The following is a 25,459-nucleotide window of genomic DNA, read 5'->3' as shown; positions in this document are numbered from 1 at the left end:
TTTCTCTTGTCACCTTCCCACCCCACCCTGCTTTCCACTAGCACAGTGTTTGAAGCTGTGACTGGGTTTGAAGCCCTTTTTCACTCATGCCCTTCCCCTACCTCTAGACCAGAAGCTGGGCACAGCTTCTGCTGCTTCTAGAGGAAGACTGCTATCTGTGGGTAAGGGCAGGAGGTAGGTCAATAGCCTATCCAGTCCCTGCCTCCACAAGCCTTCCTGGGTTGCAGGAAATGATCCCTTCCTCTGGCCAATTCCACCTCCCGGGAGGAAAATCAGAAGGATAATAAATATTAACCTGTAGCTACACAAGTTTATACTTTGTCTTGAACATTTCTCATCCACTAATCCACTTGGTCCTGATACCAGTCCTGTGAAGGAGGTAATAAATAATATCCTTCTTGCTCTACGGGTAAGGAAACTAAGATCCAGAGAAGTTATGTAGGGTCTCCAGGGTCAGAGGAAGAGGTAGACACTAGGCTTGAGCCCAGCATTATAAATCCCCAGGACTAGGCCACTTGCTAATTAGCCACCTTGCTTTCACAGGGCTCAGACTCCAGTGAAGGTTAGATGGATTTTACATTTTCTTCCCTCTTGACTCAGCACAGCCGCAGGAGATGGAAGACTGAGGGAACTCCTGAAAACTTTGGGAGTGGGGAGGGAGGGGTCAGCAGAGGGCCAGATGAGGATCCAGGGATCCTAGGAAGGGTGGGAGGAAGCAATCAGAGAGAAAAGCCAGCTGACTCAGAAATTGTCCCTGGGGCCCATGGAAACTCAAAGCTCAGGTGGAAAGGTTTCTGCCTGCACAGGACCTTGGAGAGAAAGGTAATTTACAGGCATTTCCTAGGCAACTCAGGAGGACAGCTTCCCTCCTCCCCAGGGCAGAGGAGGCCTGCCCAGTTGCCCCGGTAGTGGCCACATTGTGAGGTGGTTCTGGTTACAGGCAGTGGGGTGGGAGAGGAAACACAGGTGATGGGGGCAGTGGTAGCAACCTGGGCTCTGCCTGCCCCCACCCCCTTCTGCTGTCCCCACCATCATGGGCAGCGCTTACCACTGGGAGGCCCGTCGCAGGCAGATGGCTTTGGACAGGAGGAGGTGGGTGATGGCCCAGCAGCAGCAGCAACAGCAGCAGCAGCAGCAGGAAGAGCAAGAGCAGGTGCATGAGAGGGGCCAGTTTCATCAGGGCTTCCCGGGGCAGGAAGGGAATGGGAAGGGAAGATAGATCCCTAGGAAGGTATTTGGTCAATGTTTTGCTGGGGTTAGGAGGAAAGTAAGGTCCTTTGATGTTCTCAGGGATGCACTGTGTGTGTGTGTGTGTGTGTGTGTGTGCGCGCGCGCGCGCATGTGTGTGTATTAGGGTAACTCAGCTTTGCTGTTGTACTAGGCTGAGGGCTAGTGGGGGATCCAGGGAGGGTCAGGTCTGAGAGATTTTATTTTTAAAAATTTTTATTTATTGGGGCACCTGGGTGGCTCAGTCGGTTAAGCATCAGACTTTGGCTCAGGTCATGATCTTGCAGTTCATGAGTTTGAGCCCCGTGTTAGGCTCTGTGCTGACAGCTCAGAGCCTGGATCCTGCTTGGGATTCTATGTCTCCCTCTCTTTGTCCTTCCCCTGCTTGCACCCTGTGTCTCTCTCAAAAATAGACATTAAAAAAAAAAAAAAGACTTTTTTAATGTTTATTTTTTTAAAGTTTGAGAGAGAGAGAGAGAGAGAGAGAGAGAGAGAGAGAGAGAGAGAATGTGCCCATGTACACAACAGGGGAATGGCAGAGAGCGAGGGAGAGAGAGAATCCCAAGCAGGCTCAGCTCGGTCAGTGCAGAGTCTGACACAGGGCTAGATCTCAAGAACCATGAGATCATGACCTGAGCTGATATCAAGAGTTGGAGACTTAACTGAGCCACTCAGGTGCCCCAGACCTGAGAGGTTTTTTTGTTTTTTTTTGTTTTTTGTTTTTTAATGTTTATTTACTTTTGAGACAGAGACAGAGCATGAACGGGGGAGGGGCAGAGAGAGAGGGAGACACAGAATCAGAAACAGGCTCCAGGCTCCGAGCCATCAGCCCAGAGCCTGACGAGGGGCTCGAACTCCCGGACCGCGAGATCGTGACCTGGCTGAAGTCGGACGCTTAACCGACTGCGCCACCCAGGCGCCCCAACCTGAGAGGTTTTAAAGCTGTGCTGTCCAATAGGGTGGCCACTAGCCTGTGTGCTGTTGAGTCCTTGAAATGTGGCTAGTGAGACTGAGGAACTAAATTTTAAATGTTATATACATTTAATTAATTTAAAAATAAATTTAAAAACTAATACTCTTTTTATATATCGGAAAGCTTTTAAGTATGTTTAAAACAACTTGGATACGTAAATCTTTTTTTTTAGAGATCCCATTGAAGTGTTTTTTTTTTTTTTTCTTTTAATGTTTATTTGAGAGAGGGAGCATGAGTGGGAGAACACGATCGGGGAAGGGACAGAAAGAGAGGAAGAGAATCCCAAGCAGGCTCAGCACTGTCAGCGTGGAGCCTGACGCGGGGGCTGGATCTTACCAACCTTGAGATTATGACCTGAGCCAAAATCAAGAGTCTGATACTTAACTGATTGAGCCACCCAGGTGCCCCTGTTTTTTTTTTTTTTTTTTTTTTTTAATGCTTTATTTTATTTTTATTTATTTTGGGCCGGGGGAGAGAGGCAGAGGAGGGAGACAGAATACGAAGGAGACTCTGCACCGTCAGCACAGAGCCTGTCGTGGGGCTGAAACTCACAACCCATGAGATCATGACCTGAGCTGAAGTGGGTTGCTTAACCGACTGACCCACTGAGCCAGCCACCTAGGCGTTCCGATAAATCTTTTTTTTTTTTTTTTAAAGAACTTTATTATTTTTATAATGTTTACTTAGAGAGAGTGCGGACACATGTGAGTAAGAGCAGGGGAGGAGCAGAGAGAGGAGGAGACAGAGACTCCCAATCAGGCTTTATGCTGCCAGCAGAGAGCCCCATGCAGGGCTGGAACTCAGGAACCATGAGATCATGACCTGAGCTGAAATCAGACACTTAATGGACTGAGCCATCCAGGTGCCCCATAAATCTTTTTCAACTATACATTTTATGAAATCTAAATATAAAGCAATTAGTTTCGATCAAACTCTAGTGTCCGAATTAAGAGGTACTATTACATATAAAATACATGGTGGGTTTTGCAGACTTAGTACAGAAACAAAGAATATAAGCAATCTCATTAATATTAATATTTTCATGCTGATTACATGTTTTGGACGTACTGGGTTAACTAAAATATATTAAAATTAGCATCACCTATTTCTTACTTTTTTATGTGGTTACTAGAAGAGTTTAAATTACTTGTGGCATGCATTATATTTCAATTGGACAGTGCTGTTTCAAAGTGTTTGCAAGAAAGTATCCTTTGTTCTCCTGCACTGAAAACTGTTTTCAGTGCATAGCTCCGGAGCTGGGAGGTGGGTGCTGAGAGGCTGCTGTTTCCTGGGCCAGTGCTGTGCCAGGGGACACAGTCACCAAAGAAATAGTTCTCGGTGTTGTGGTGGGTGAAGGGAGCCTAGCCTCCCACTCCCTGGAATAGAGACCTTCCGGCCACCTCTGTTTCTCCTTTCCTCCATTGCCTGGCTCTCCGCGGTGTCTCTGGCAGATGGGTGATGAATGAGGAGGGAGGAGGATGCCACTAGCTGGGGGGTGGTTTCTTGCCAGGAACTGAAGGAACTCCAACAGGAGGAACGCCAGTCTGAGGAAAAAACCCAGCCACCTCTGGAGTCTCAGCAGGAGCAGCAGTGGCCACTGGGGCCTCCACCAGCGCAGCCACAGCCGCAGGGGACCCCAGTCGGAGCACAGCTGCCCCAGCGGCCACAGCTCGCAGAACAGTCCCAGATCCTGCCTCCGCCGCCGCCACAGCCACCACTGTCGCCAAGTCCACAGAATGCCCAAGACTCTCTTACTCAGTGCACCTCCGCGCACATTCTGCAGGATTCCCAAAGGCCAGGTCCCCAGCTTAGCTCAGTGGGAGCCCATCAATTGCCAGGGCAATCCAACTTTAACAAATTCCTTCAAAACCCTGGTGAGATGCCTGGGAAGGGAGGTGGTGAGGAGAGAGTGCCCTATAGTCCAGAATCCACATCTGTCCTCCACTGTGTCAGACTCTCCCCAGTACCTTTGGCCTTTACTTGAGGATCTCTTCCTGTGGGTACCGTTGCATCACTCTGGGGCTGCGAAGGAGGCTGCTGTCTTTTGCAGAGGGTGGTTGAGAAGTTGGACCCCTCCTCCAGGGTGAGGGTGGTCAGAGGGTGGGATCTGAGTTGTAGGCTTAACAGCAGTATAGTGTGCCCTGAGAGGGCTGGAACAGGGAATCCCAGCACAGCCTCCCAGCTGGGAATTTTCTGGGTGGGCTCAGTGGGTGCCTTGCCCTAGGTAAGGGCTGCCACCTGCCCCTGCCCCCCCCCCCCCCCCCCCACCAGACACATAGTAAAGGGCCCAGCTCTGCCATGATTCATTTGCAGAAACTGTCAGATGAGTAACTTGTGCTTTGTTTCATCATTAGGTTTCAGGAAATCATTCCAATCTAATCCAGATAAATATACTGAGCACTCACGATTCACGGTGAGACAGTGTGAAAGACAGGTAGACTCTGGCTGTGTGTCTGAGAGTGTGTATGTGTGTAAGTGTGGATGGAATCCTAGAGAAGCTTCCTTGGTGGAAGGGGTTGCAATTATTTATATTTTATAAAGTCAATTATATAAAGTCTTGATATGCAATTATATAGTCACTTCTGGATGGTCCATTCCTCCATTTGTTGCCTTCACAAAAATGTCCAAGGAAGGCCTGTTGCTCAACACTAAACATAAATGGAGGGATTGACAATCTATTGTTTTAAGTGCTGATCCGGGCAGAGGCAGCTGGAGCAGGAGGAAGGTAAGACATGAAGCCAGAGGCTGGGAGTCTCAGGATCGCCAGTCTCTCATCTGCCCCATCCAGAAAATGAGAATGATAATACCACTTCCTTAATAGAGGCATCAGGACCACTGAATGTAGCAATTAAAAGAGAAGGCATCAAAAGCATTTACTTTAGAACCTGGCTCAGTGCAGGCCTTCAAACCCAGGGCGGTCACTCTTGATGAGGACACAAAACAGTACAGGCTTTGGAAAGTGAGTTTCTGACACAGGTGCAAAGGATGAGAGACCCTGATGCTCTAGCCCTTTTAGGATGAGGACTGGGCTGCTCCATTTTACTTTGAATCCTCTGGCCTCAAAGGGCTTGATACAATGTTCAGGAATCAGCAGGCCCAGAAACTGTTAACTAACCTGGTTTGCATCCTGTCTCTCCCTCTTCCCAGTCAACGAATTACACACAGCAATGGTGATCCAGAGATAGACCCCCACCCCCACTGGCCGTCAGCAAAAAAATAACCCAGATGAGGAGCCCCACACTTTCTCATCCCTGGCAGCATCTCCACTCCGAAGGCCCCTCCTGATCCACTCTAGAAGAGGAGGCTAGCTGGGAATAAAATGTGATGGCCTCCTGAAAAGAATCAAGAGATTGGTCAGCTCTGTGAGACTGGGATGAAGGGACAGGGGCATGAGGACCCATGAAGGGGACGGACTGGGTGGGAGAAGAAAGGCAGGAATTTCATGCTTCTGTAGGCAAAGCCATTGGGGGAACTTGGTCTTGGCCCTCCCAAGTCTACATAGCTCCACTGCTAGCCCATGTTTAGCAAGTATAGGTCTTTGGGGGGGGCTTTAGGTTTAGGATGCTAGCGGGAGCCATCACCCCTACCCCTGGCCAATGCTTACTGAGATACGGTTGGGGAAGGAGGGGTTGCATCACACCACAGCAAGCCTGGGGCAGCATTAGAGGTGTCAGGCAGGGCTCTCCCAGTGCTGGGCCCTTAGTGGGCGCTGAGTGGTTGCATGATGGGAGGCAGGGGTGGAAAAGAGCTCAGAGTAAGGGGGGGCTGTAGCCTCAAGCACAGGACACCTGACCTTGGGAAGGGGAGGTGGGACTCACCCACAAAACCCCATAGGCCTCTTCCTTCCGTGTGTGGCAGAGGCAGTCAAAAGGCTCCGAAGACCTCAGGCAGCCCTCTTACCACTTCCTGAAGCTGGCACCCGGGACCCCCTAGGCTGCCCCCTTTTCCGCCTTGGACTGGTGAGGGGATGCCTGGAGCCCTTCACTGTAGCCCACACAGCATCGCCTGTGGGTCGGCTGAAGGAGCCCCTCAGTGCAGTGTTTCCTGAGCAGGGGCAGCTGGGGACGGGGGAAGGGGACACAGAACAGGAATATTAAAGTAGGGAGGGAGTTGGGGCGCCTGGGTGGCTCAGTCGGTTGAGCGACCGACTTCAGCTCAGGTCATGATCTCACGGTTTGTGAGTTCAAGCCCCGCATCGGGCTCTGTGCTAACAGCCTGGAGCCTGCTTCAGATTCTGTGTCTCACGCTCTCTTTGCCCCTCCCCCACGTATGCTCTGTCTCAGAAATAAACAAACATAGAAAAAAAATTTTTAAAAGTAGGGAGGGAAATTAATAAACAATGAGAGAAAGGCAGAGAGCGAGCTCCTGGGAGCAATCTCTCAGAAGCCAGAAAAGCTGTACATGTTATCAGAGGAGCTCAGGGCCTGGGGAAGAGAGCTCGACGCCCACCCGGACACTAAGAAACAGGCTGGGAGTGTACACCAGCTCCCTGCCCACTTACAGGAGACTTTTTAACACTGTCAAGTACAGTTTATTGAATACAATATAAACCCTACACATTCGGCAACCTACATACAGCAGAAACTCCGGCCTGGCCTTTCTGGACTTCTGTGCTCCTGCCGGCACCTTCTTGACTCCACCACCCCCAGCCAACTAGCCAGGTGCTGTGACACTCCCCCCTCTCCAGCCATCCAGCTTCACATTCACTTTCCCCACCACCTAAGTTCATCTCCCTGCCTGAGGAAAACCACAGCCGCCTTTAGGGAGCAATTACCATTCTGGCTCAGCTACAAAACAAACCGCCTCCACCTGGAGCCCAGTGGGAAATTGGGTTATCTGGGACTTAGCTTCATCTGAGCGACAGCAAAGAGGAGAGGTCAAGACCAGTCCCTACTGATATCCAGCTCCATACTGTCAATTCCTGAAGGAAAGCAGAGGACTCTGGGTGCGCAGGACGGGACCTGACTAAGCCAGGGATGCTGCAGAGCCCAGCAGCTTGCGGAATCTGGAGAATCGCGATAGCTTCACCTCTGCAGGCTTTCATGGGAGAGCAGCTGGGACCACCATTTGACCTACCTGTGTCCCCACATGGACTCAGGATTGTGGCCTCACCACCAGCCAGAAGCTTCCCTTCAATAAACAACTTATCAGACGATTCTGGTTTCATCTCCATTTTTCTTAGTTAGGCAGAAGGGGTGCCTCCCTCTCCTCCCCTACTACTTTGGCTCCGGCTGTGGCGAGAATAATAAAACTATTTTGCGGCAGGAAGAGCTTTAGCCAGAGAACGGCTCTGTCTTCCTAGGAACAGGAACAGTCTTTAACCAGGGAGGATGCAGGGTCAAAGGGCCTTAGCCAATCTTGCTGTGAGGGGACAAGTTACCAGGAGAGAAGCAGACCATCACCATCACTTTGTCACATGACCAAAGCAGGGAGGCATGAGACAGCACGGATGTCCCTCAAGTCCCAATCCCATCCCTGGGTGGAGAACTTGAAAAAAGATCCATGTTTTAAGACCCAGATAAAATTAAAGCTTTCCTTATTCAGGCAGGAGAAAGGCCAGCCCTAGAGAAGTTAGGCAACCCAAGTGCTCAGCACCGAAAGGGCAGGTGCCACTCCAGGGATGCTACAGCAGCTCTGAAGAACATCAGGTCAGACTTTCTTCAAGACAGACCAAGGGGAAAAACCCCTAGAAGAACCAAACTTCTTTTTTTGTGGACATCAGGGGATGCGTGTGCGCACGTCTGTAAAGTTAACTTCCACAGAGAGCTTCCTGTGCTGAGGGAGTATGTGTGGCGGGGGAGGTATAATAAAGCAGGGCTTTTCCTTTGGCAAAGTCACTTAGGCACTGGGAGATCCAGCCCAGGCTGGCAGCGGTCTGGAGTTTGGGGGCAGCAGACGGGTCACGTCGGGTGAGGGACCAGCAAGTGGGGCACTGACGCGTTTCCCCGGCAGTCCACATATTCATAGCTCTGGAAGACTAGCTGCTCTGAATGGCTCAGGCAGGAACAGGTCAGGGTGCCCCTAGAGAGGAAGTAGGCTTTGTGGCTGTGTCTGGGAGGAAGAAAGCTCTGGACCTACTCTGGTGTCTCGGGAGGTGAGGATCCCTCAGACACCCCACCCTCTTCCTTCTGTTCCCCACTCTGCCAAGGCACCTGGGATAGTTGCCCCACCTGTAGTCCAGATAGCCCTGTGGCTTCACATCAGTGGCTTATAAGCAAGGTGGGATATAGGGAAGGGGCTATTCCCTATATCCCAGGGAGTTAGCTTTGGATTACTCCTCCCACAAGGTGGAGCAGAGGGGAGACTGGGGTCAGAAGTAGGAGAGGGGACACCAGGGCTCCAAGCCCTACTTACTGGATGTGCAAAAGTACATGGTGGACTTTGATTTTCATCCAGGAACAGATTTTGCTGAGAGAGAAAGAACATGGGACATTTCACACTGAGCAGCCTGTCGGCTCAGAGGAGACCTGCAGGTCCCAGTATCCTTGCCTCCTGGGCTCTTTTCCATCAGGGGTCCCAAATGCCACTCCTACTCTTTCTCCCTCCCTCAGCCTAAGGTGAGAATGTCACCCTTGCTGCAATATCATTCCCCCAGGCCCCACAGGCCTGGCCCAGGTATGTGCTAGCCCCTCCACCAAGAGAAAACAAGGACATTCATCTTCCTCAGCGATTCAGGCGGAAAAGCTCAAGGTCACATATTGTAAGAATTAACCAAATTCTGGCCTGTTTTCATTCCAACCTAGGTCTAAACAGGCAGAGGCTGGGGACCCTGAGCCCCCTCACATTGCAGTCTTGGTCATGAGAGTGAAGGCCAAGTGCTGGCGGCAGGGTTTGCTAAGCCATCAGAAAATCTGGTAGGGATGAAAACCGGGTTTCCAACCAGGAAAGAGGCTAAGGGAGAAGAGATCAAGGGATACTTACTAGGTGTTTTCATCCCCTATCTTGTTGGCCACTGCATAAAACATCTGTCAACGAAATGGGCATAGGGTAAGCCCCAATCCCAGCTGCCCCTTCCCACCACCAGTGTCCATACACCTGTGGGCAGGGCTGTCCAAGGGGAGGGAGTCACCTGTTCACTGGCCAAAGGGCCGATGTGTAGGAGGAGGCTGTTGGAGACCTGCCCCACCACAAGGGACAGGTGCAGAACCTCGATGGTCAGCTGGGTCACGGTGATGGGGTAGTAGTTACTATTGGAGATGTTTAAGATATTCTGAGGAGGAAGAGAAGGAAAAGGGAAGTGAGAGGGTGACCATCCTTAGAAAGGAGATGTCAAATAGCTTCCCAAACCGCCAGGCCTGGCTGAGCTTCACTCCCACCACATGCCAGGAGCCCCTTGGAAGAGCTCTTACTGGCAAAGGGTCACTGGAAGACATTAAGCTGGCACAGGATCCAGTCTCACCCTGCGAGGCTTTTCTCTTCAGTTTTGCCGCCCCGCCCCCCAGGAGTCTCAGGCATGCCCCCTGGCTGCACCCTGTGTTTTTTTCCTCTGGTCCCGATTCTGACCCCTCACTGTGTACAGTCCCAATCCTACACAATCTGTTATGGGGCTCATGGTTGCCCCTGCTTCTCCCCAGCCCTCCACACCCCCTGGGTGCCATAAAATTCCTGGCAACCTGTGCCTAGGATTGTAACCCCAGATAAGGGCTATAGAGAAGAGCTGCCGGCAAGGCGGGGTTGAGCCCAGGGGTGCAGGCATCCACCCACCCACCGTTATGTTGAGGTTGATATCAGTCACATCAAAGGCCACTGTGGAGGAGTTGAGGCCTGCAGGCTGCACGGAGATGGGCCGGGGAAACAGGAAAAAGATGATGAGGGAGGAAGTCACAAGGCAGGTGAGCACTGCCAGGAACACGAAGAGCTTCCTGTGGGAAGGCAGGATCCGGGAAAGAGGAGTGGAGTGGTCTGAACACGAAGGAAACTTGAGCAGGGAGCTGTTCAGACACTCCTCTCCATATACAAGGCTCTCCCCTGCACTAGCCCCCTCATAACCGTAAATTTACCCCCCACCCAGATGTGGAGGACCAGCCCAGGTTCAGATGTGCCCCAAAGTGAGTCAGAGCACAGGATTGGGAGGCAAGTGACCTGACTTCCACTCCCAGCTCTCTGTACCCACTGGCCCAGTAACTCTAAGCAAGCTACTTAACCTCCCAAAGCCTTAGTTTCCTTGTCTGTAAAATGGAGAGAAGTGTACCTACCTCACAGAATATGTTAATGCAAGGGCCTGACACTTAACAAAACTCAACAAATGCTAGCTATCATCACTGGAAGAAACATCCACATGGATGTGAATCTGAATATGAAAATTCAGAACAGGATATCATCTGTCCATCTGATTCAAAACTGAGATATGCATTAAAGAGACAGCACCTTATTATATCTTATGAGGGACACTGCTAGATTCAGATTCTGGTACAGTGGTTGGGGAGGGCAGGGTGGTGGCTCCCAGACTGAAGCTGAGGAACTTGGGAAGAGGTTGCAGGGACTCCTGCCAAATAGACCCAGATGACAAACAGGGTTATAACACCCCCAGTGAAGCTCAGGGCTGCCTGTGAGGTTCTGAAGCATCTCAGAACAGGGAGCAGCTAGTTTTCCATCTCAGCCAGGAAGAGACCAAGCAGCTCTGAACTGCCACAGCAAGGGAGGCTCTTAGGAAAAATAATTTCCCCAAATTGCAGCCAGGGCCACTCCTTTCAGGGCCACCCTCAGGTGGCATCTGCTATGCCCGTCTTCTTAAACCAGGAAAATCTCTGGAAATGCAGCTAGTACGTATGAACCCAGTGAGGCTTTCTTGGGGAGAACCAACGGAGAAAAATCGCAGGGGGAGAAAGAATGGGGGAGACAAAGAGAACAGCCCCCAGGGGTGACGTCCTGTGGAACTGAGGGGAGAAGAGGGGCTTACGTGTGCCTGGGCTTCAGCCTTTGGTCCCCATAGGGGATGAGCGCCACTAGCTGCTTCTCTAGCTCTGTAGAGAGAAAGAAGAGAGAGGGCCAGGAAGTATTCGTGACAAATGTTTCCTGTGCTTGCCTCCCAGATGCACCCCTACACCCCACAGAGTAGGGTCAGAAGCATGCCACCTCTGCCCCACAGAACTGGGAACACAGGGCAGGGAGGGCAGCTCAGAATAGAAGCGAGCTTTTCATTAGCAGGTGTGAATTTCTGTAAGACACCAGCAAATGAGAAAAGCCTAGCTTCTTTGGAGAGGTCATTTGTTAACTTCCTGAGTCCTAAGGCACAGTGTTGCTCAGGGAGTGGGGAGGCCAGAGACCTCTGGGCTGGGGAGAACAACCACGTCAGGAGGGGTGGGGGTGTCTCTGCAGTGAGCCCAGGGAGAGTTAGCTCCTTGCTGGCCCAGCTGCAACTGGGGGACCAAGAGCTGGGAGACCCAACCCCATTCAAGGAGGCTCAGGGGGGCCTGCCCAGCTGGCTGCTAAGAGCTTTTTTTCTGGATTCCAGGCGATTTCCGAAGCCTCGGGCCACTCACCTCTTGGGATCTCCCCACTGCCCTGGCAGGTGGGACAAGTCACAAAGCTGGCACCAGCAGTTCCTTCACGAGGCATGCAGGAACAGAAAGACTTGCTGCTTCGGATGCTGGAGTAGCAGGCAGCTTTGTTGCCAATGGCTGGGCTGGGGGGCAGGATCGATCTGTTCTCATCCTCCCGAGAACCCAACTGGGAGAATGTCTCACCCATCATTCAGGGGGAGTTTTCACTAATAAGAAAAGAACAGAATTCACTGCTAAGCTTGTTAGCACGGACACTGGATGTAACTCTGGTTTTGGGTTCTTAGGATTGGCAAGGACTGCCATCACAATGTCAGCAAGCTCCAGCCCAAGGAAACTAGGAGATGGAAAACTGAGCAGTTACATGGGACTCTCCCATCAGAAATCGCAGTGTGTTTCCTTTCATTACTGCAGGGGAGCTCAATCTTCCTGCAAGAGGGACGAGAAAAGCAGAAGTTATTTCACTAGAAGAGATTTCCAGAAGTGAATGGCAGAGCACTTATTGTTTTTCTGGGAAAGTTGCTGAGCTGTCATTCTCTTCAAGAGAAGGAAGTGGACAGGGCTGGGGGTGGGGGTGTGGTGGAGGGAGGCAGCAGTCCAGAGTCCCTTCACCCTCCGCAACAAGAGGACTCTCAAGAGTTGTCTAGAACACCCGGGAAGAAATGCCTGAGATCTCCCAGCCTGGGCGTGGAAGGAAAGCTTCCATTCCTGAGCTGTGGCAGGTGCTGGCTTAATAGGAAGGCAGGGATTCTCTGAAATAAGAGAAAGAAGGTTAGACTGGTCACAGGTGCGGCTAAGAACCTTAAAATAGCCTGGAAGGGAACAGAAACCTCTTCCTCACTGCTTTCTGTGAGATAGGAAAGAATGCCAGGGGAAGAGTGAGAGCACTGGTCCAGGCTGATAGTGAAGGATACTTCACTAAGGAATGGTACAGGCTAACAATCCAGATTCTTCTCCAAAGGCTCAGGAGTGGTGTCAGACTGAGTGGGCAAGGTGAGCTGCATACAGACCTTACTGGGCTAAAAATCAAGAGAGCCTCACCTGGTTCAGGTCTGGGATCCAGGGCTCCTGTCAGCCAAGAGTGAGATTTCTGGAATGGTCTTTGGAGAGAAGGGCTTGTAGGGTAGGGTGACCAGAGAGGCCACGGCTGGGGCTGACCAGGCTAGTGGCCCCCTTCAGCAGAGGCCTGGGGGAGCGAATAGGCCACGTTGGAGGGAGGACGGAGCAGCGACACCGGCCTCCTCAGAGGGCTAAGCCGCTTCCTGCCCTATTCCGGGGCTCAGCCAGGGGCCCGAGCTGGGGAGCGCAGAAGCTGGAACTTCATTGAAGGAGAATTTCAAGTCCCGCCAGACACCGAGGCCGTTAGTCGAGCCTGTTACCCGCGAGTGCCTGCGTGAGGCGAGGAGACACACAAGGTTCCTCGACCCTTGCCTCCCAAAGGGATAGAAAGGAAGGAGGGTCTAGGAGCGCCTTACCCCACCCCCGGACGTCAGCAACCGATGCAAGCAGAATCGAAAGTGCGGGAGCCCAGGGCCTAACCCCAGGCTTTGACTCCGTGCTTGGGGAGGCTCCGCCCCAGCTCCTCCAGGCCCGCCCCACCCCGCGGGGGCCCGCCCCCTCCCTACTCAGCTGCCAGAGAAGCGCTCAACTCTTCAAAGATCGCCCCGCATCTCGGACGCTGCTTTCTCAAGTACCAGTCAGTCCAGGTAGGCCTTTCAAAGAACGTTTATTCCACCATTTTTTAAGCGGTTATGTACAACTGGACGGACGACTGGACCCCAAGGTCCTCCTGGACCCCTACAGTATGACTCAGGAGGTCAGAACAGGTCTCGCCCGATATCAACCCAATTAATTACACGCACCCTGCAGCTCAGCCTCTACCCAGAAGCCGGGATAAAAACGTTTTAAATAATGAACAGCCTGGTCGGCTTGCAGTCTGAATTTTGGTTTATTTAATAGGTCAAGAATTATACTGTAAATAAACATCGTGATGGCTAATGATTAATTAACATTACCATTATAAATACCAACCAGGTTAAATAATACTAGTTTACTACCCTTCCTCCACCTGGATGAGGGTCTTTTTCTGGAAGTCATTTTCATGAATACTAGCTTTTAGTGTTTTCTGTTACCTTTTTTTTCCCACCGATTGTACCAAAGACTCCTTTCTATAAACAGAATGAGGACCTGGGCCACAGGCAGCAAGCTTTTTCATTCATTTTGGGGTTAAACCAAAACTTTTTCAGATTTTGCCCCCATCCAAGTTTTGCAAAACAGCCGCCCCGTTCTAGATACCTTTGAGCAGATTTCAAACATTCAGAAGTCGTCAGGATCTCTAATGCCTCACACACACATTTGCCCGCCCCTGAACTAACTTTACAGATTAATGTAGGGCCCTGCCTTTCATGTTTCTATCTCCCCTCACTTGACTGTAAATAACATCTGCCTTGACATTAAGAAAAAAGGTAACCGTTACATTTATTTTCCCTTTAATAGAAGTTTTCTCCTCCCTTATAGGATTAGCAAAATATTCCACACTACCTACTTAAATTTGTTCCCTTAAATAAAGAAAAATGTATGCAAAATTACTACAGTAAACACTGCTCGACAGGTGCTGGTGGGTTAATGAGCACACTCCCTCCTCCTTTCACTGAAGTGCAGAGATCCTGAAGGTGGATCATCTTGAATGTACCAGTGGGGTCTTTAGACAACAGCGGTCCATTACTCAGTGTTACAAGGGAAAGGACTTTGTCCTGGAGAAAGGAAGAGTAACAACATTCCTTTGGGGCTCTGGGTGTCATTTCAATCCCGTATAGCTATGAGGCTTGGGGTAGGCTAGAAAAATTGTTAAGAGTTCTTGAAAACAACTTCCAAGGTTAATTTCTTTTAAAAACTGCCAACAGATATCCCCATAGAAACATCCACATTTCACCAAAGAAAAATACTCAACTTCAATACAAGCAGAAAGAAAAATGGTTCTATAGAAAGTTCAAGTTATACTCTTCAATGCACTAAAATGGAGAGAGGAGCTTTATCCAACTCAACTGAAAAACCGTTTTCCTACAACTCAATGTCTCTGTTGAAGTCCTGGTCTTTCATTTGCTCCAAAAAATACTGTAATGCGGGTGCTGTCTTGATAACTCAATAATGGGCTCTATATAGATTCATCGGATTAAAAAATAAGCAAGGGCTTCTCCCCCATGCCCCAAGGACAGAATAAAGATCATCTCTGAGCAGCAGGCAGTTATTTAATACAGGGTCACTCCTCAGTAGCGGTGGCTGTACCAGTCATTGTTGTTGACCTGAAGCAGTTCTGTCACAACCTGCAGGATGTTGTAATTGTGTTTCTTCAGCAGCCTTAGGTTCAGCTGCCTGTCACAGAATCCCATTTCAAAGAGATGGGCCATCAGGGCTGCTGTCTGATCTTCAGAAACTATTGGCTGTGTAGAGTCAAGAAAAGCAGAACATTTTCTGTATCATTTATGGGTCTTGTAAATTGTTATTATCTTGTAAATCATATGAATTTTTCCAGATTTGTTTAAAATATTAGGAAATTCAATGCAAGGGCATGGTGTTCCTGTCCACCTGACACTAATGGACCTTCTGAGGGAGGACTGGGAATGCCCTGCTCTAGATTCAGTATGTTTGTACCCGAAACCAGGCAACTAATGAACTGTCCTCAGAACCAGGAGGAGGATGCTTCGGAGGGGGCTTCCCGAAGGAAGCATCCTTTGACCTGATGAAGCAAGAGATGCAAACACTGGAAACACTGTGAAGATAAAAGGTTAACTGTGGTGATGGGGCAAGTATAAGCAGGAGCCAAGACGCTATTGGAAGAGGGTTTGGTCAGAAATACAAAGGAGCTGAACAAAAAACTGCTTGGGAAATTACATCTTGGGTGACTTTCTTGGCATTTTTCTCTTTTTTTTTTTTTTTAAATTTTTTTTTTTCCTTTTTCTTTTTAAAGAACAGAAGCAATCCAGAAGAGAGGAAACTAATATTCATTTACCTCTCCCTCTTTAGGTCAAGCTCTATGGTGGACACATAACCTTCTTAAATCCTAACACTTCGGATCACTCTCTTATCATTTACTTACCAACTGTGTTGGCTACCAATTAATTCTATTATGTATGAAAATGGAGATATAAAATACCTCCTATTTTGCAGGGTTGCTGAGAGGATTAAGAAGAGAGTGTATAAGCATGTTGAGCACAGTCTCTGGCATTTCTCTCTACACCTAACTCAACTGTTCCCTTCCTTCCCTTTTATTTCAAAATAAATTGTCCAACCTCCTTTCAGGTTAATCCTTCCACAGGTACTTTGCTTGCTATCTCATTACCTCTCACCATCTCTGAAATCTCTATGAATTATCCTCTCTCATCTTTTCATTATTATTTTGTCTTTAGAGAAAAAGTGTGCATGGAGAAGAGGGAGCAAGAGAAAATCCCAAGCAGGCTCCACACTCAGCAACGAGCCCGACGCGGGGCTCGATCCCATGACCCTGGAATCACGACCTGAGCCGAAATCAAGAGCCAGACATCCAACTGACTGAGCCAGCCAGGTGCCTCTTATCCTCTCTCATCTTGACTGTTAACCGCCTTTACTACTGGCTCACCCAACTGTAGAAACCTCTCCCTCTGCCTTATGCATCCTTGCTTTCGCTCTTTCCCCCTTTGTGGTCCAGCTACTTGAAAATGAGGTGTACTTGCACTCTCCAAGTCCTCTCCACTCCCTCCCTGTTCTCTGCAGCATTGACCACGAGGTCCTCATTAAAGCTCCCTTCCCCGAGGCCCAGCACAGACTCTCATTTTCCTCCTAGTTCTCTGTCTTCTTTGCAGGGCCCTCCTTTCCAGGATCCTTAAAGGCTGCTTCCTGCTTTACACCCCTTTTTCCTGGAAACTCTCACCCAATCACATGGCTTCTGTTATAACCTGTACGAATAACTTTACCTCCAGGCCAAATCTCTCCTCTGTGAGCCACATGCACGGGCCCAACTGCACTCTGGGTAACTTTACCTGGACATGCCTCAAATTCCACACCTTCCAAAATGTACCTAATTTTCTTCTTCCCCTGCCCAAATATATCCTTATTCCTGCACATCCTAATGAATGGTCCTATTGATTGCCTGAAGCCAGAAACATGGGACTCCTCTTTGACTTCTTTCTAGCCTTTTAATCATGGTCTCCAAGTTCTGCCATTTCTTTTACCCCTTTTCCATCTCAAATGGATTTTTTTTTTAAGTTTATTTATTTATTTATTTTGACAGAGAGCGTGAGCAAGGGAGGAATTGGGGGGGCGGGGGGGGGGGAAGAGAATCCCAAGCAGGTTCTGTGCTGTCAGCTTGCAGCCCTATACGGGGATCAATCTTACAGACCATGAGATCATGACCTGAGCTGAAATCAAGTTGGACATTTAACCAACTGAGCCACCCAGAAGACCCTCAAATCGATTTCTTTAGGTCTCCCCCAACTCCACACAATACTGGAGTTCTCTCACTAGGTACAAATCTGATGCTAATTACTTCCCTAAAACCCATTCACTGGCTCCTCCCATTAGCCTTAAAGTAACACCCAAACCACTTAACAGAGCACCCCACCTACATAAGTTGGTCTCTTCTTACTCTTCCCAGACCAAATTCACAATTCAGAGTCACATTTACAGGTCTTCTTACTGGCTAGGTTCTGTCTGCAATGCTCTTTCTATTCTTCTTTCCTGGCAAATACTTATTTTGTCCTTAAGGACTCAATTCAGGCACCATCTACCAGGAAGCCTTCTCTGGCCCCATGCAAGGGCCCACAGCAGGCTGAGACGTCCCACCCGAGAACATGGGCATAGGATCTTACACTGCACTGCAGAAGTCTGTGTACCTTGCTTGTTTTCCTGTCTTTGGGCAGGGACTGGTGTCTTTTTCACCTTGTAGTGCTGGTACTTGGAAGAGCTCCCCACACATGATAGGTCCTCAACAAACACTAGACCTTTTCCCTTTCATCCCTTAAGTAACTTGGCTAAAGTCATATAGCTAGAATGTGGCAGAATGCTATACTACTCTCCAACTCAGACAGGCAGCATCATTTTCACTGGGGACTTGGCTTTGCTACAGGAAAATAAAACATGCACTGACCTGGGCAGTGACTGGTGGCCCAGCAAACAAGGCCTTGTATGCAGAAGCAGCAACAGACAAAGCCCCCTTCACCAATCCTCCAGCAATGCTGCTCCCATGGTGGTGGTGTCTGGAGAGGAAAACCAAACGATCTCCCTAAAAAATCACAAACTATTATCTTCCTACAAGATAATCTGGGCTCTAATCCTTGAAAGAAAATGGATTTCCTTGAGAAAAAAAGTCAGATGTAAAAAGAGGATGTGATCACTTTCCTATTAGTTTTATACCTACAAAATCTTGGTTTGATGTAGTAGAGCCTAGTTCTACTGCTGCAAGATAAGGCTGTGCAGAAAATGCACCCTTCTGGTTAGTATACCAGCTTTCTGTCCCAGCTGAAAATTACATGGTTAAGAGCACAGAAGAGTATTGGCAGTCTGTCTGCACAATTACCATCTCAGAGGAAACACCTCCAAAGGCAATGTGCTTTTCTGGGTACTGTAGGGAGGAGCCCAGCTTGCCATTGCTCTGAGCCGATTGGGAACAGAGAGGCAGGGAGGTCTAAGAAACTGTTACTAAGATGCACAGTGGGCTTGATTTTTCTGCCTTCTCCTCTGACACTAAGGATGAGTTGAACTTGAGGGTACTGGTCTGAAATGTGAACACTCTGTAATGTAACTTTAGCCCTCTGTTCAATGTTGCTCACAAGCTTCAGGAGAAATAAGGAGTGACGGCTCTCCTCTGCTCTCTGGAGGTGGCACATGCTGTGAGAGGCTTGTTTAAGCAGAAGCAATACTAGGATATCCACCTGCTTCTGAAGAAGAGGCTGCACAAGGTCCAGTTACCTTGAGTGGTCATAGCTCTTCTGTCTGCTGTTTACAATTCCTGATGAGCCTCTGGGCTCTAAAAGCAAAAGAGCTATTGGTTAGATGTAGCGTCCACAAGTGCCTAGTGTTTCTTAACTCATAGTGAAGCTATTTTTGAGAGGCAGGCAGCAATCTGATCACAGCATTTATTTATTTATTTACTTATTTATTTTTTAACTATTTGGGAAATTTTGCAGGTGGTTTTAAGTGATAACAGGCAACTGTCCAGAATGTAATACAAGGTGATTGTTTATTGAATCAGGAAAATTCTATAATCCTATTACGTCCATTTATTACTTTTTCAGTTCCTTAAGTTTCGTTTTTTTGAGGTGGAGTGGGATGTTGACTTTGAAGGTCTACTAGCAGCTTCAAGATGCTATTCTCCTTATTTTGGAGACAAGAAAACAACCTCGCAGGTGGTATGAACGTGCTGACCTGCTGCAAGGTCACACTGAGGAAAGGTGGAGCTGGGCCTGGAATCTAGACTGGTCTAGTTCCACAGCCTGTGTTCTTCCCACTGCAGCACAATGCCCAGCTCTGTAAGGTCTCACTTCATAAATGTTAAGAATATTTACTAGAGAATAGAAAATAGTATGAGGGAGGGGCACAGAGAGAAAGAAAGGGCAAGTTTCCAAATAATGCCAAGAGTCATGGAGACACAGTGCCCCTTTATACCTGGTTTCATTAGAAAGGAGCACAGAAAAAGATATAAAGCTTAGGCTGGTCATTACCTCCTCTGATCTGATCAGGGACTGAAGAAGCTTCTGGTATGGTGACTGGTAAATCCACTCCTGGGGAACCATCATGCTGTGCACAAGAAGGGCTCCTTTCAGAAAGACACAATATTGAAAGTCAGTTGAAAAGGCACCTATGGGAACGGTGGAAACAGTAAATATGGCATAGAAGTGACCGATTCTCTACAGAGGCTTCACGTTTCTGATCCAGATCTCATGTCTGAATTTAGGGATCAGGTAGAAAGGGCTCATTCTACTTCTGGTTTTCCTCTTTAGCCATAGTCAAGCTAGAAAGACCAGCTTCAGTCAGGTCACTCCCCCCTACATCAATTGGTACTGATAAGGGAAAATGTCTAGCTCCCTGAGAGAGTGGTTTAAATTACAGTCAAGGCTCCACCATCTTCCATTACTATGACAGAGCAAGGACACAGATCAGTAAATAATTAAAATAATTGTTTTCTGATTTTGGAGTGTATTTTTTCCATAACAGATTAAGCTTTCTACTACTTTGTTTGGGTTAACATGAAAATAAGTTTTGAGTGCCTTTACCCATGAGTCAACAGAACGGCGAAGAAGATCCAGGGATGTTTGTGTTTAAAAACTGGCTCTCAACAACCAAAACATAGACTGTACTCCGATAATTAAGATGAACTAAAACAAGCGTTTCTTTAAATCCAGAATCCACAAATTCTGGGAAATACAACTTTTATTCATCTAAATTCAGACTTTTATGGGAAATAGTCTCTTCCCATGCTGACAAAAAAATAGGTTTTGAGATCGAGTCCTTTCCTCTCTACTCTGCCTGTGAAGAACAGCCCAGCTGAGGGGGGGGTGTGGATGGTACCTGGGCAGCTGTGGTGGAGGCCCCACCACCTCTGGGGTTAGGGGCACGGTGTCCAGAGTCTGTGAGGTCATGAGGATGTCGTTGATGCTCTGTCCCTGCGGCTGGTTCTCCCCTCCAGCGACTCTCTCCCCAGCCTCAACCCCAGGTTCACCTTCAGCCCCGCGCTCTAGGCCTGGCTGTGAGAGTGCAGAGCTGTACATGGAGTCCCCCAGGGGGCGGCTGGTGTCAAAGCACTCAGGCAGGATGATGATGTAATCCTCTGAAGAAGTAGAGGACTGACTCTGAACTTCATCTTTGAGCTCATCATCCTCTTCCTCCTCCTCCTCCTCCTCTTCCACTTCCTCCTCCACAATAGCTTCCTCCTCCACAACAGCTTCTTCAGCGATATGGACAACCTCCTCCTGCTCAACTCCAAGTGGTCCCTCTTCAGGGGAGGGAAATTTCACTAAAGGATGAAAGCAATCAATTTTCAGCTACAGCTAAAAGCAGCCTCTGGTGCTGCTGATAAAGTCTTTTGTGGGTCATGAGCTACAGTCGTGAAAGCCAGAGGATGGGGACGAACCAGAGGGAAGGGCTGCTGCTAGAACCTCAGTTATGGCCACATTCTAAGTCTGAAGCCTGTACAAAGCCAGGAAGAACTGAAGCTTATAACAACAAGGTATGTAGAAACACCAAAGCTTCCGAGAAGCACCATGAATTTTAGAAACATATCAAAACTGATATACTCGCTAACAGTGCTAGAACAATAGCAAATGGTAGGTGGTGAGTGCTGCCGGACTGTATGTCTACTTTCCTCCTTTTCTTTGCAAAGTAATGGGTAGTCATGGTAGAAAATTGGCAAAACATGATGAGGGGAAAAAAAGACACCTATAATCCTATCAGAGATAACTACTGTGAACCTTTTGGTGTAAGTCCTTTCAGATGTTTTTGTTATGCATTCGTATATAAGTGTATGTGGGTGAAATAAGTGTGTTACATGTTTTATTTCCATTTATTTAGTTTCAGCTTTTATTTTACTTTTATTAGTTAGCTTACAGTGTAATATTGGCTTCAGGAGTAGAATTTAGTGAATCATCACTTACATATAACACCCAATGCTCAACACAACATGTGCCCTCAATACCCATCACCTACTTACCACATCCCCCGCCCACCTCTGTGTGTGTGTGTGCATATGTGTGCATGCGCACTCGCGCACCTGTGTGTATTTTAAACAAAAGTGAGACAAAAAATATTTAAAGGTATAGGTTAAATTTAATTATAACAAACAAGAGATTTTCCCACATTATTTTGATGCACTAGAATTTGAATTTTTGGATAGTTCTTGAAATACACAGTATGGGCTTACATATCTGATCTAGAAGTATCTGTTGTAAAGAAAGTGGATTACGACAGAATAAAGCCTCGCGAAACTTAGTTTGGTACCCCAGCTTCTGCACGCTATTCCCTGGACTGTGTCCTGGGAGAAATGACAAAACTCAGCTGCCAATGGAGGTCTCTGCTGAAGAGCTCTGTCAACTTACAGGAAGACTCCTCACAGCAGAATCCAGGCAGCACAAGTCGCTGTTGTTCCTCTGAATCGTACAGCTGTAATTCTGCCCCCAAGAAAGTGTGAAAATGTGTTATGGTGGTTGCTTTGCTCTTGAGGCTACAATTAAAATGGTCAGGTAGAGTGTGTGGAGTCTAAAGAAACAACCATGACCTGAAGTCTAACAAAGATCACCTAACCTCCACTCTCAGTGAAGAAGAGCACTTCTTTCTACTCTGGTCAGGCAGCCACAATTCAAGCACCACCCTGCTAGGTGGAGGAACCCAGGGACACTCACTGTGTGGGGATTTCTGTCTGCAAGGTGGTTTGTGATCCGGGGCAGCATCCAAGGTAAGGGATCGGATTACAGTCTCACACACGAACTGGGTCCCACTCAGGTCATCTTCTGCTTCCTCCACTGAGGAAATGTTATCAGCCTTCCTCCTAACTGATGCTGTGGGATCTGAAAGACACAAAGCTTGTCTGCACTTGGTGTGGAGGAGCTTCTTCCATTCATGTTCCCATGCTGATACCATGCCAAGGAATAGCCTTGACTATCTGTGCCATATGAAGGTTAGGAGGAGTATGTATGAAAACGGTATAATATGGAAGGGGACAATGCAAAAACTTTACAAATATTGAAGCCCCTACCGGGAAGTGCTTTAAATCCTGCCCCTTCGCTCTCTTCCTGTATCTGCCCCAAGCCTGGCTTCTCTATTAAAGGATTGTCATGCGGCAGAGGAGACATGCAGGGAGTCATATCTGCAGAATGAAGACAGAAGAATCATCAACCAAGAAAAAGCATCACGTTGTAAACAGGGTTCAGAAGCAGCGGCTCACAGGCTTCTTACCTCCTGCAGGGCTAAAACAAACCTAAGTATGCTTCAAGGCCTATTGTAAAGAAAATTCTCCAGACCATCAGGTGTGGAAGTATCTCAGATCAACGAATGCAGGAAAGATCAGTCATCTGGCCTTAAAAACCATGGCCAAGACACAGAACCAGGAATGTAAAGGGAAAAAAGGATATAATGTTTACAGAAAAATGGAGAAGAGGGCTCCCCCACCCCACTTCTTAAAGATTTCATTTTTAAGTGATCTCTACACCCAGTGTGGGCCTCAAACTCACAACCTCAAGACCAAGAGCCTCATGCTCCACCAACTGGGAAGCCAAGCGCCCCAAGGGTCCCTTTATTGTGGGGAAGTCTTACACCACCATGTATTGTTGACTCTGACAGACAACAGAAAGAAAGAAGGGACGTGATGCATGGGTGCAATTTTACTGTCACACGGTGGGAGAAATCCTTGTCATCTATTTTCTCAGAATAAGATACTACCTATCAGAGTCTAGGGTATAGCACTTTTGTGTCCGTTAATAAAATAAACAATATGGGTTGAATGACATTCTTACCCACGGGAGTATTGTGGGGCACTCTTTCCAACTCTTGGACAATGTTTATATCCAACAGTTCAAAGGACAGCAGGTCCTGGAGGAAAAAAGGGCAATGTTAGGCTACTTGCCATGGAGGCTGGAGTCATGTTTTGTCCTGCTGGGATGTGTAGGCCACTGAGCATCACACCTTCCTGGATTCTGTTCAAATTCATGCCTCACCTCAGTCAAGTGAAATCAAGGAGAGCGAAATGGGAACTAGGTGTTCAAATAACCAAGTGGCAGGAGAGAGAGAAAATGCAGTGGGGGTGAAAATGAACTAGAGAAGAGAAGTGAAGAGACAACTGAAGGGAAGCTGTGGGGAAGCACGCGAGTTACCAACTCAGAGAGGAAACATTTAGTTCAGAGGCCTCCTTCCACAGGTGACCTCCTTCCCACTCTGCATCTGAATGGATCGAAGTGGCCATCTGGCTAACTTGCTGGGCACTGCCTGTGACTATATCACCTTCTCCTCAAGGGGGTAAGGCCTCTTTCTCCACTGCCTTGTCCTTTGCCCCCCAAAGTGTTCAGTCTCCCACCTGGGCAGTCAGTAGATCCACGGAGGGGATGTAAAGCTCCCTCTCACTGGCAACATTTTTTGTCTTCTGTGGGATGCAGGTTCCTGTCCCTTGTGACTGCTGAGTTACTTCATCAGGCTGAATGTCTTCTTTAGCCAGAAGAAAAGCTTCCTACACAGACAAAACCATTGGGACAAATGTCAGGCCCTCAACTGAACTCAAAATGTAAGGTGGCAGCTGCCTCCCTAAAAACCAAAACACTGCTGCACCTCTACATGTTTTAAAACTTGTTCTGATGTAATTTTAGACTTACAGAAAAGTTGTAAAAATAATAATCCCCTTCACCTAACTTCCTTTAACGACAAATCAGGTTAACCATAGTTGACGACAGTCAAAAGCAGGAAATTAACTTGGTTAACTAAATCTAAGCAGTAAAATGCTCTAAAAACTAGTAACACACTAATAAATGGAAGTTGCTTAAAAAAACTGCACCAACTAAAAAAAAAGGCAAGACTTCATTAGTATTTACGGAACACACACGTGGATATCCAGGAGAGGTAAGGGTTAAGGAGCAAAGCCATCAGTCCAGCAGTTCAACCAGCCCTACCTTCCCTCCTGCAGCACAGAGGCTGGCCAAACATCATTACAAAGAGATACAAAAGCACTGAGGGATGACTGCACCAAGATCCTAAGGACATGCAAAGAAAGCCCCTGAGGACTAGGCCTAATAAAAGCTTACTAAGATGCTGGGGGGAGGGGGAGGAGCTATGTTTTCCAGATGTCTGGAGGCACAACTAGCTGTGTGTGGGCTGTTTTAGCTTTAGTTTACCCTTCCAATATTCACCTCTTGCTGGCAAGTGAGCTCATCAGCTTTGCTTGAGTTAATCATGCCCTTTTCAATGTTCTCAGGGCTCTCTGTGGAGGGGAAAGGATCCACTATGATACTGCACCAGACCCGAGGCCCAAACTGCTGGCCTTTGTGAGAAAGACGCCAATGGGAAGTGTACGTTCCCTCCAAGGCTGGGGCGATGAACTCCACGGACACAACACCCACATGGCCGGCCTTTAGACAGGGAACCAGAACATCTTTCTTTTCTGTAGAAGCCAAAGTTAGGTTTCCCCACATGAACTTGAGCTGAAAAGAACAGTGACAAGAGAAAGCAAGCTTGTAAACTGAGCACTGTCACTTCTAATCACATCTTCACATTCTGGGTGGGAAAAAAAAATACCTTTGTGTCTCCATTCCACTTGACGTTTCCTGTATTTTTCATCCTCCAGTGTTTGATAAACTTGGTTCCTGGCTGAAGGTGAGTCCCATCAGGCAAATTCTCATCCACAAACGCTGCACTGAGGGTTGGCATAACTGGGGCACAGGGCTGCAAAGGGAGCCTGAACAGAAATTCAGATAGTAGTCACTTGTGTTGGGTATGATGGCTTCTGAATATCTAGCACCGTGATTCAAGAGGCTGACAGTGACTCTTCGTTTGCCTTAAAAATAATAGGGGGCGCCCAGCTGGCTCAGTTAGTGGAATGTGGGACACTCTTGATCCCAGGGTTGTAGGTTCAAGCCCCACACTGGGTACACAGACTACTTAAAAATAAGATCTTTACGGGCACCTGGCTGGCTCAGTTGGAAGAGCATGCGACCCTTGATCTTGGGATTGTGAGTTTGAGCCTTACACTGGGTACAGATGTTACTTGAAAAAAATCTTTTAAAAAACTGTAATTTTTAAAAAAGTTTATTTA

The 25,459-nt window shown here is 48.1% G+C and overlaps 3 protein-coding genes and 1 long non-coding RNA gene across 13 annotated transcripts in view; 2 read left to right on the top strand and 2 right to left on the bottom strand.

The window, feature by feature from the left end:
- The first annotated feature begins 796 nt into the window (after positions 1-796).
- Positions 797-5,542, top strand: CCDC200 (coiled-coil domain containing 200). Of its 3 annotated transcripts, XM_045045006.1 has the most exons (5): positions 797-1,153; positions 3,711-4,074; positions 4,154-4,283; positions 4,555-4,613; positions 5,348-5,542. In XM_045045006.1, the coding sequence occupies exons 1-4, from the start codon at positions 1,034-1,036 to the stop codon at positions 4,577-4,579; spliced, it is 639 nt and encodes a 212-aa protein (XP_044900941.1). In that variant the 5' UTR covers positions 797-1,033; the 3' UTR covers positions 4,580-4,613; positions 5,348-5,542. The 3 variants fall into 3 exon arrangements, with proteins under 3 accessions (XP_044900941.1, XP_019673507.2, XP_006940453.2); XM_019817948.3 differs by lacking the exon at positions 4,154-4,283 and having other exon boundaries at positions 801-1,153; positions 3,711-3,999; XM_006940391.5 differs by lacking the exon at positions 4,154-4,283 and having other exon boundaries at positions 827-1,153.
- On the bottom strand, positions 5,043-13,207 carry TMEM106A (transmembrane protein 106A). Of its 2 annotated transcripts, none has more exons than XM_045045005.1 (8): positions 12,742-13,207; positions 11,683-11,909; positions 11,100-11,163; positions 9,909-10,062; positions 9,270-9,410; positions 9,122-9,165; positions 8,555-8,608; positions 5,043-5,532 (listed from the first exon to the last, which is right to left on the bottom strand). In XM_045045005.1, exons 2-8 carry the CDS (start codon positions 11,891-11,893, stop codon positions 5,505-5,507), a joined length of 696 nt encoding a protein of 231 aa, XP_044900940.1. In that variant the 5' UTR covers positions 11,894-11,909; positions 12,742-13,207; the 3' UTR covers positions 5,043-5,504. The 2 variants fall into 2 exon arrangements, with proteins under 2 accessions (XP_044900940.1, XP_003997008.2); XM_003996959.6 differs by lacking the exon at positions 5,043-5,532 and adding an exon at positions 6,709-8,221 and having other exon boundaries at positions 12,742-13,200.
- Positions 13,208-13,283: 76 nt separating this feature from the next.
- Positions 13,284-16,805, top strand: LOC123382036. Its single transcript, XR_006589806.1, has 2 exons — positions 13,284-13,406; positions 16,107-16,805. It is a non-coding gene; the product is annotated as an uncharacterized LOC123382036 (long non-coding RNA).
- Positions 13,630-25,459, bottom strand: part of NBR1 (NBR1 autophagy cargo receptor) — a 28,266-nt gene continuing 16,436 nt past the window's right edge. For 5 of the 7 annotated variants that reach the window (XM_045044995.1, XM_019817942.3, XM_019817941.2 and 2 more), the window contains 11 exons: positions 24,943-25,102; positions 24,558-24,848; positions 23,735-23,884; positions 23,178-23,253; positions 22,421-22,531; positions 22,068-22,232; positions 20,242-20,686; positions 19,395-19,489; positions 18,643-18,715; positions 17,822-17,930; positions 13,630-15,140 (listed from right to left, as the gene is read on the bottom strand). In XM_045044995.1, coding sequence (XP_044900930.1) covers positions 14,967-15,140; positions 17,822-17,930; positions 18,643-18,715; positions 19,395-19,489; positions 20,242-20,686; positions 22,068-22,232; positions 22,421-22,531; positions 23,178-23,253; positions 23,735-23,884; positions 24,558-24,848; positions 24,943-25,102 — 1,849 coding nt within the window. In that variant the 3' untranslated portion in view covers positions 13,630-14,966. Of the gene's footprint in view, positions 15,141-17,821; positions 17,931-18,605; positions 18,716-19,394; positions 19,490-20,241; positions 20,687-22,067; positions 22,233-22,420; positions 22,532-23,177; positions 23,254-23,734; positions 23,885-24,557; positions 24,849-24,942; positions 25,103-25,459 lie in introns of those variants that run through there. The other 2 variants (XM_003996920.5, XM_019817946.2) reach the window with 2 other exon arrangements.

This window comes from Felis catus, chromosome E1 (assembly GCF_018350175.1).
Source record: "Felis catus isolate Fca126 chromosome E1, F.catus_Fca126_mat1.0, whole genome shotgun sequence".
In the NCBI taxonomy this organism is placed as follows: domain Eukaryota; kingdom Metazoa; phylum Chordata; class Mammalia; order Carnivora; family Felidae; genus Felis; species Felis catus.
Note: the sequence above shows the minus strand (reverse complement) of the source record. Positions and strands in the feature narration are given on the sequence as shown.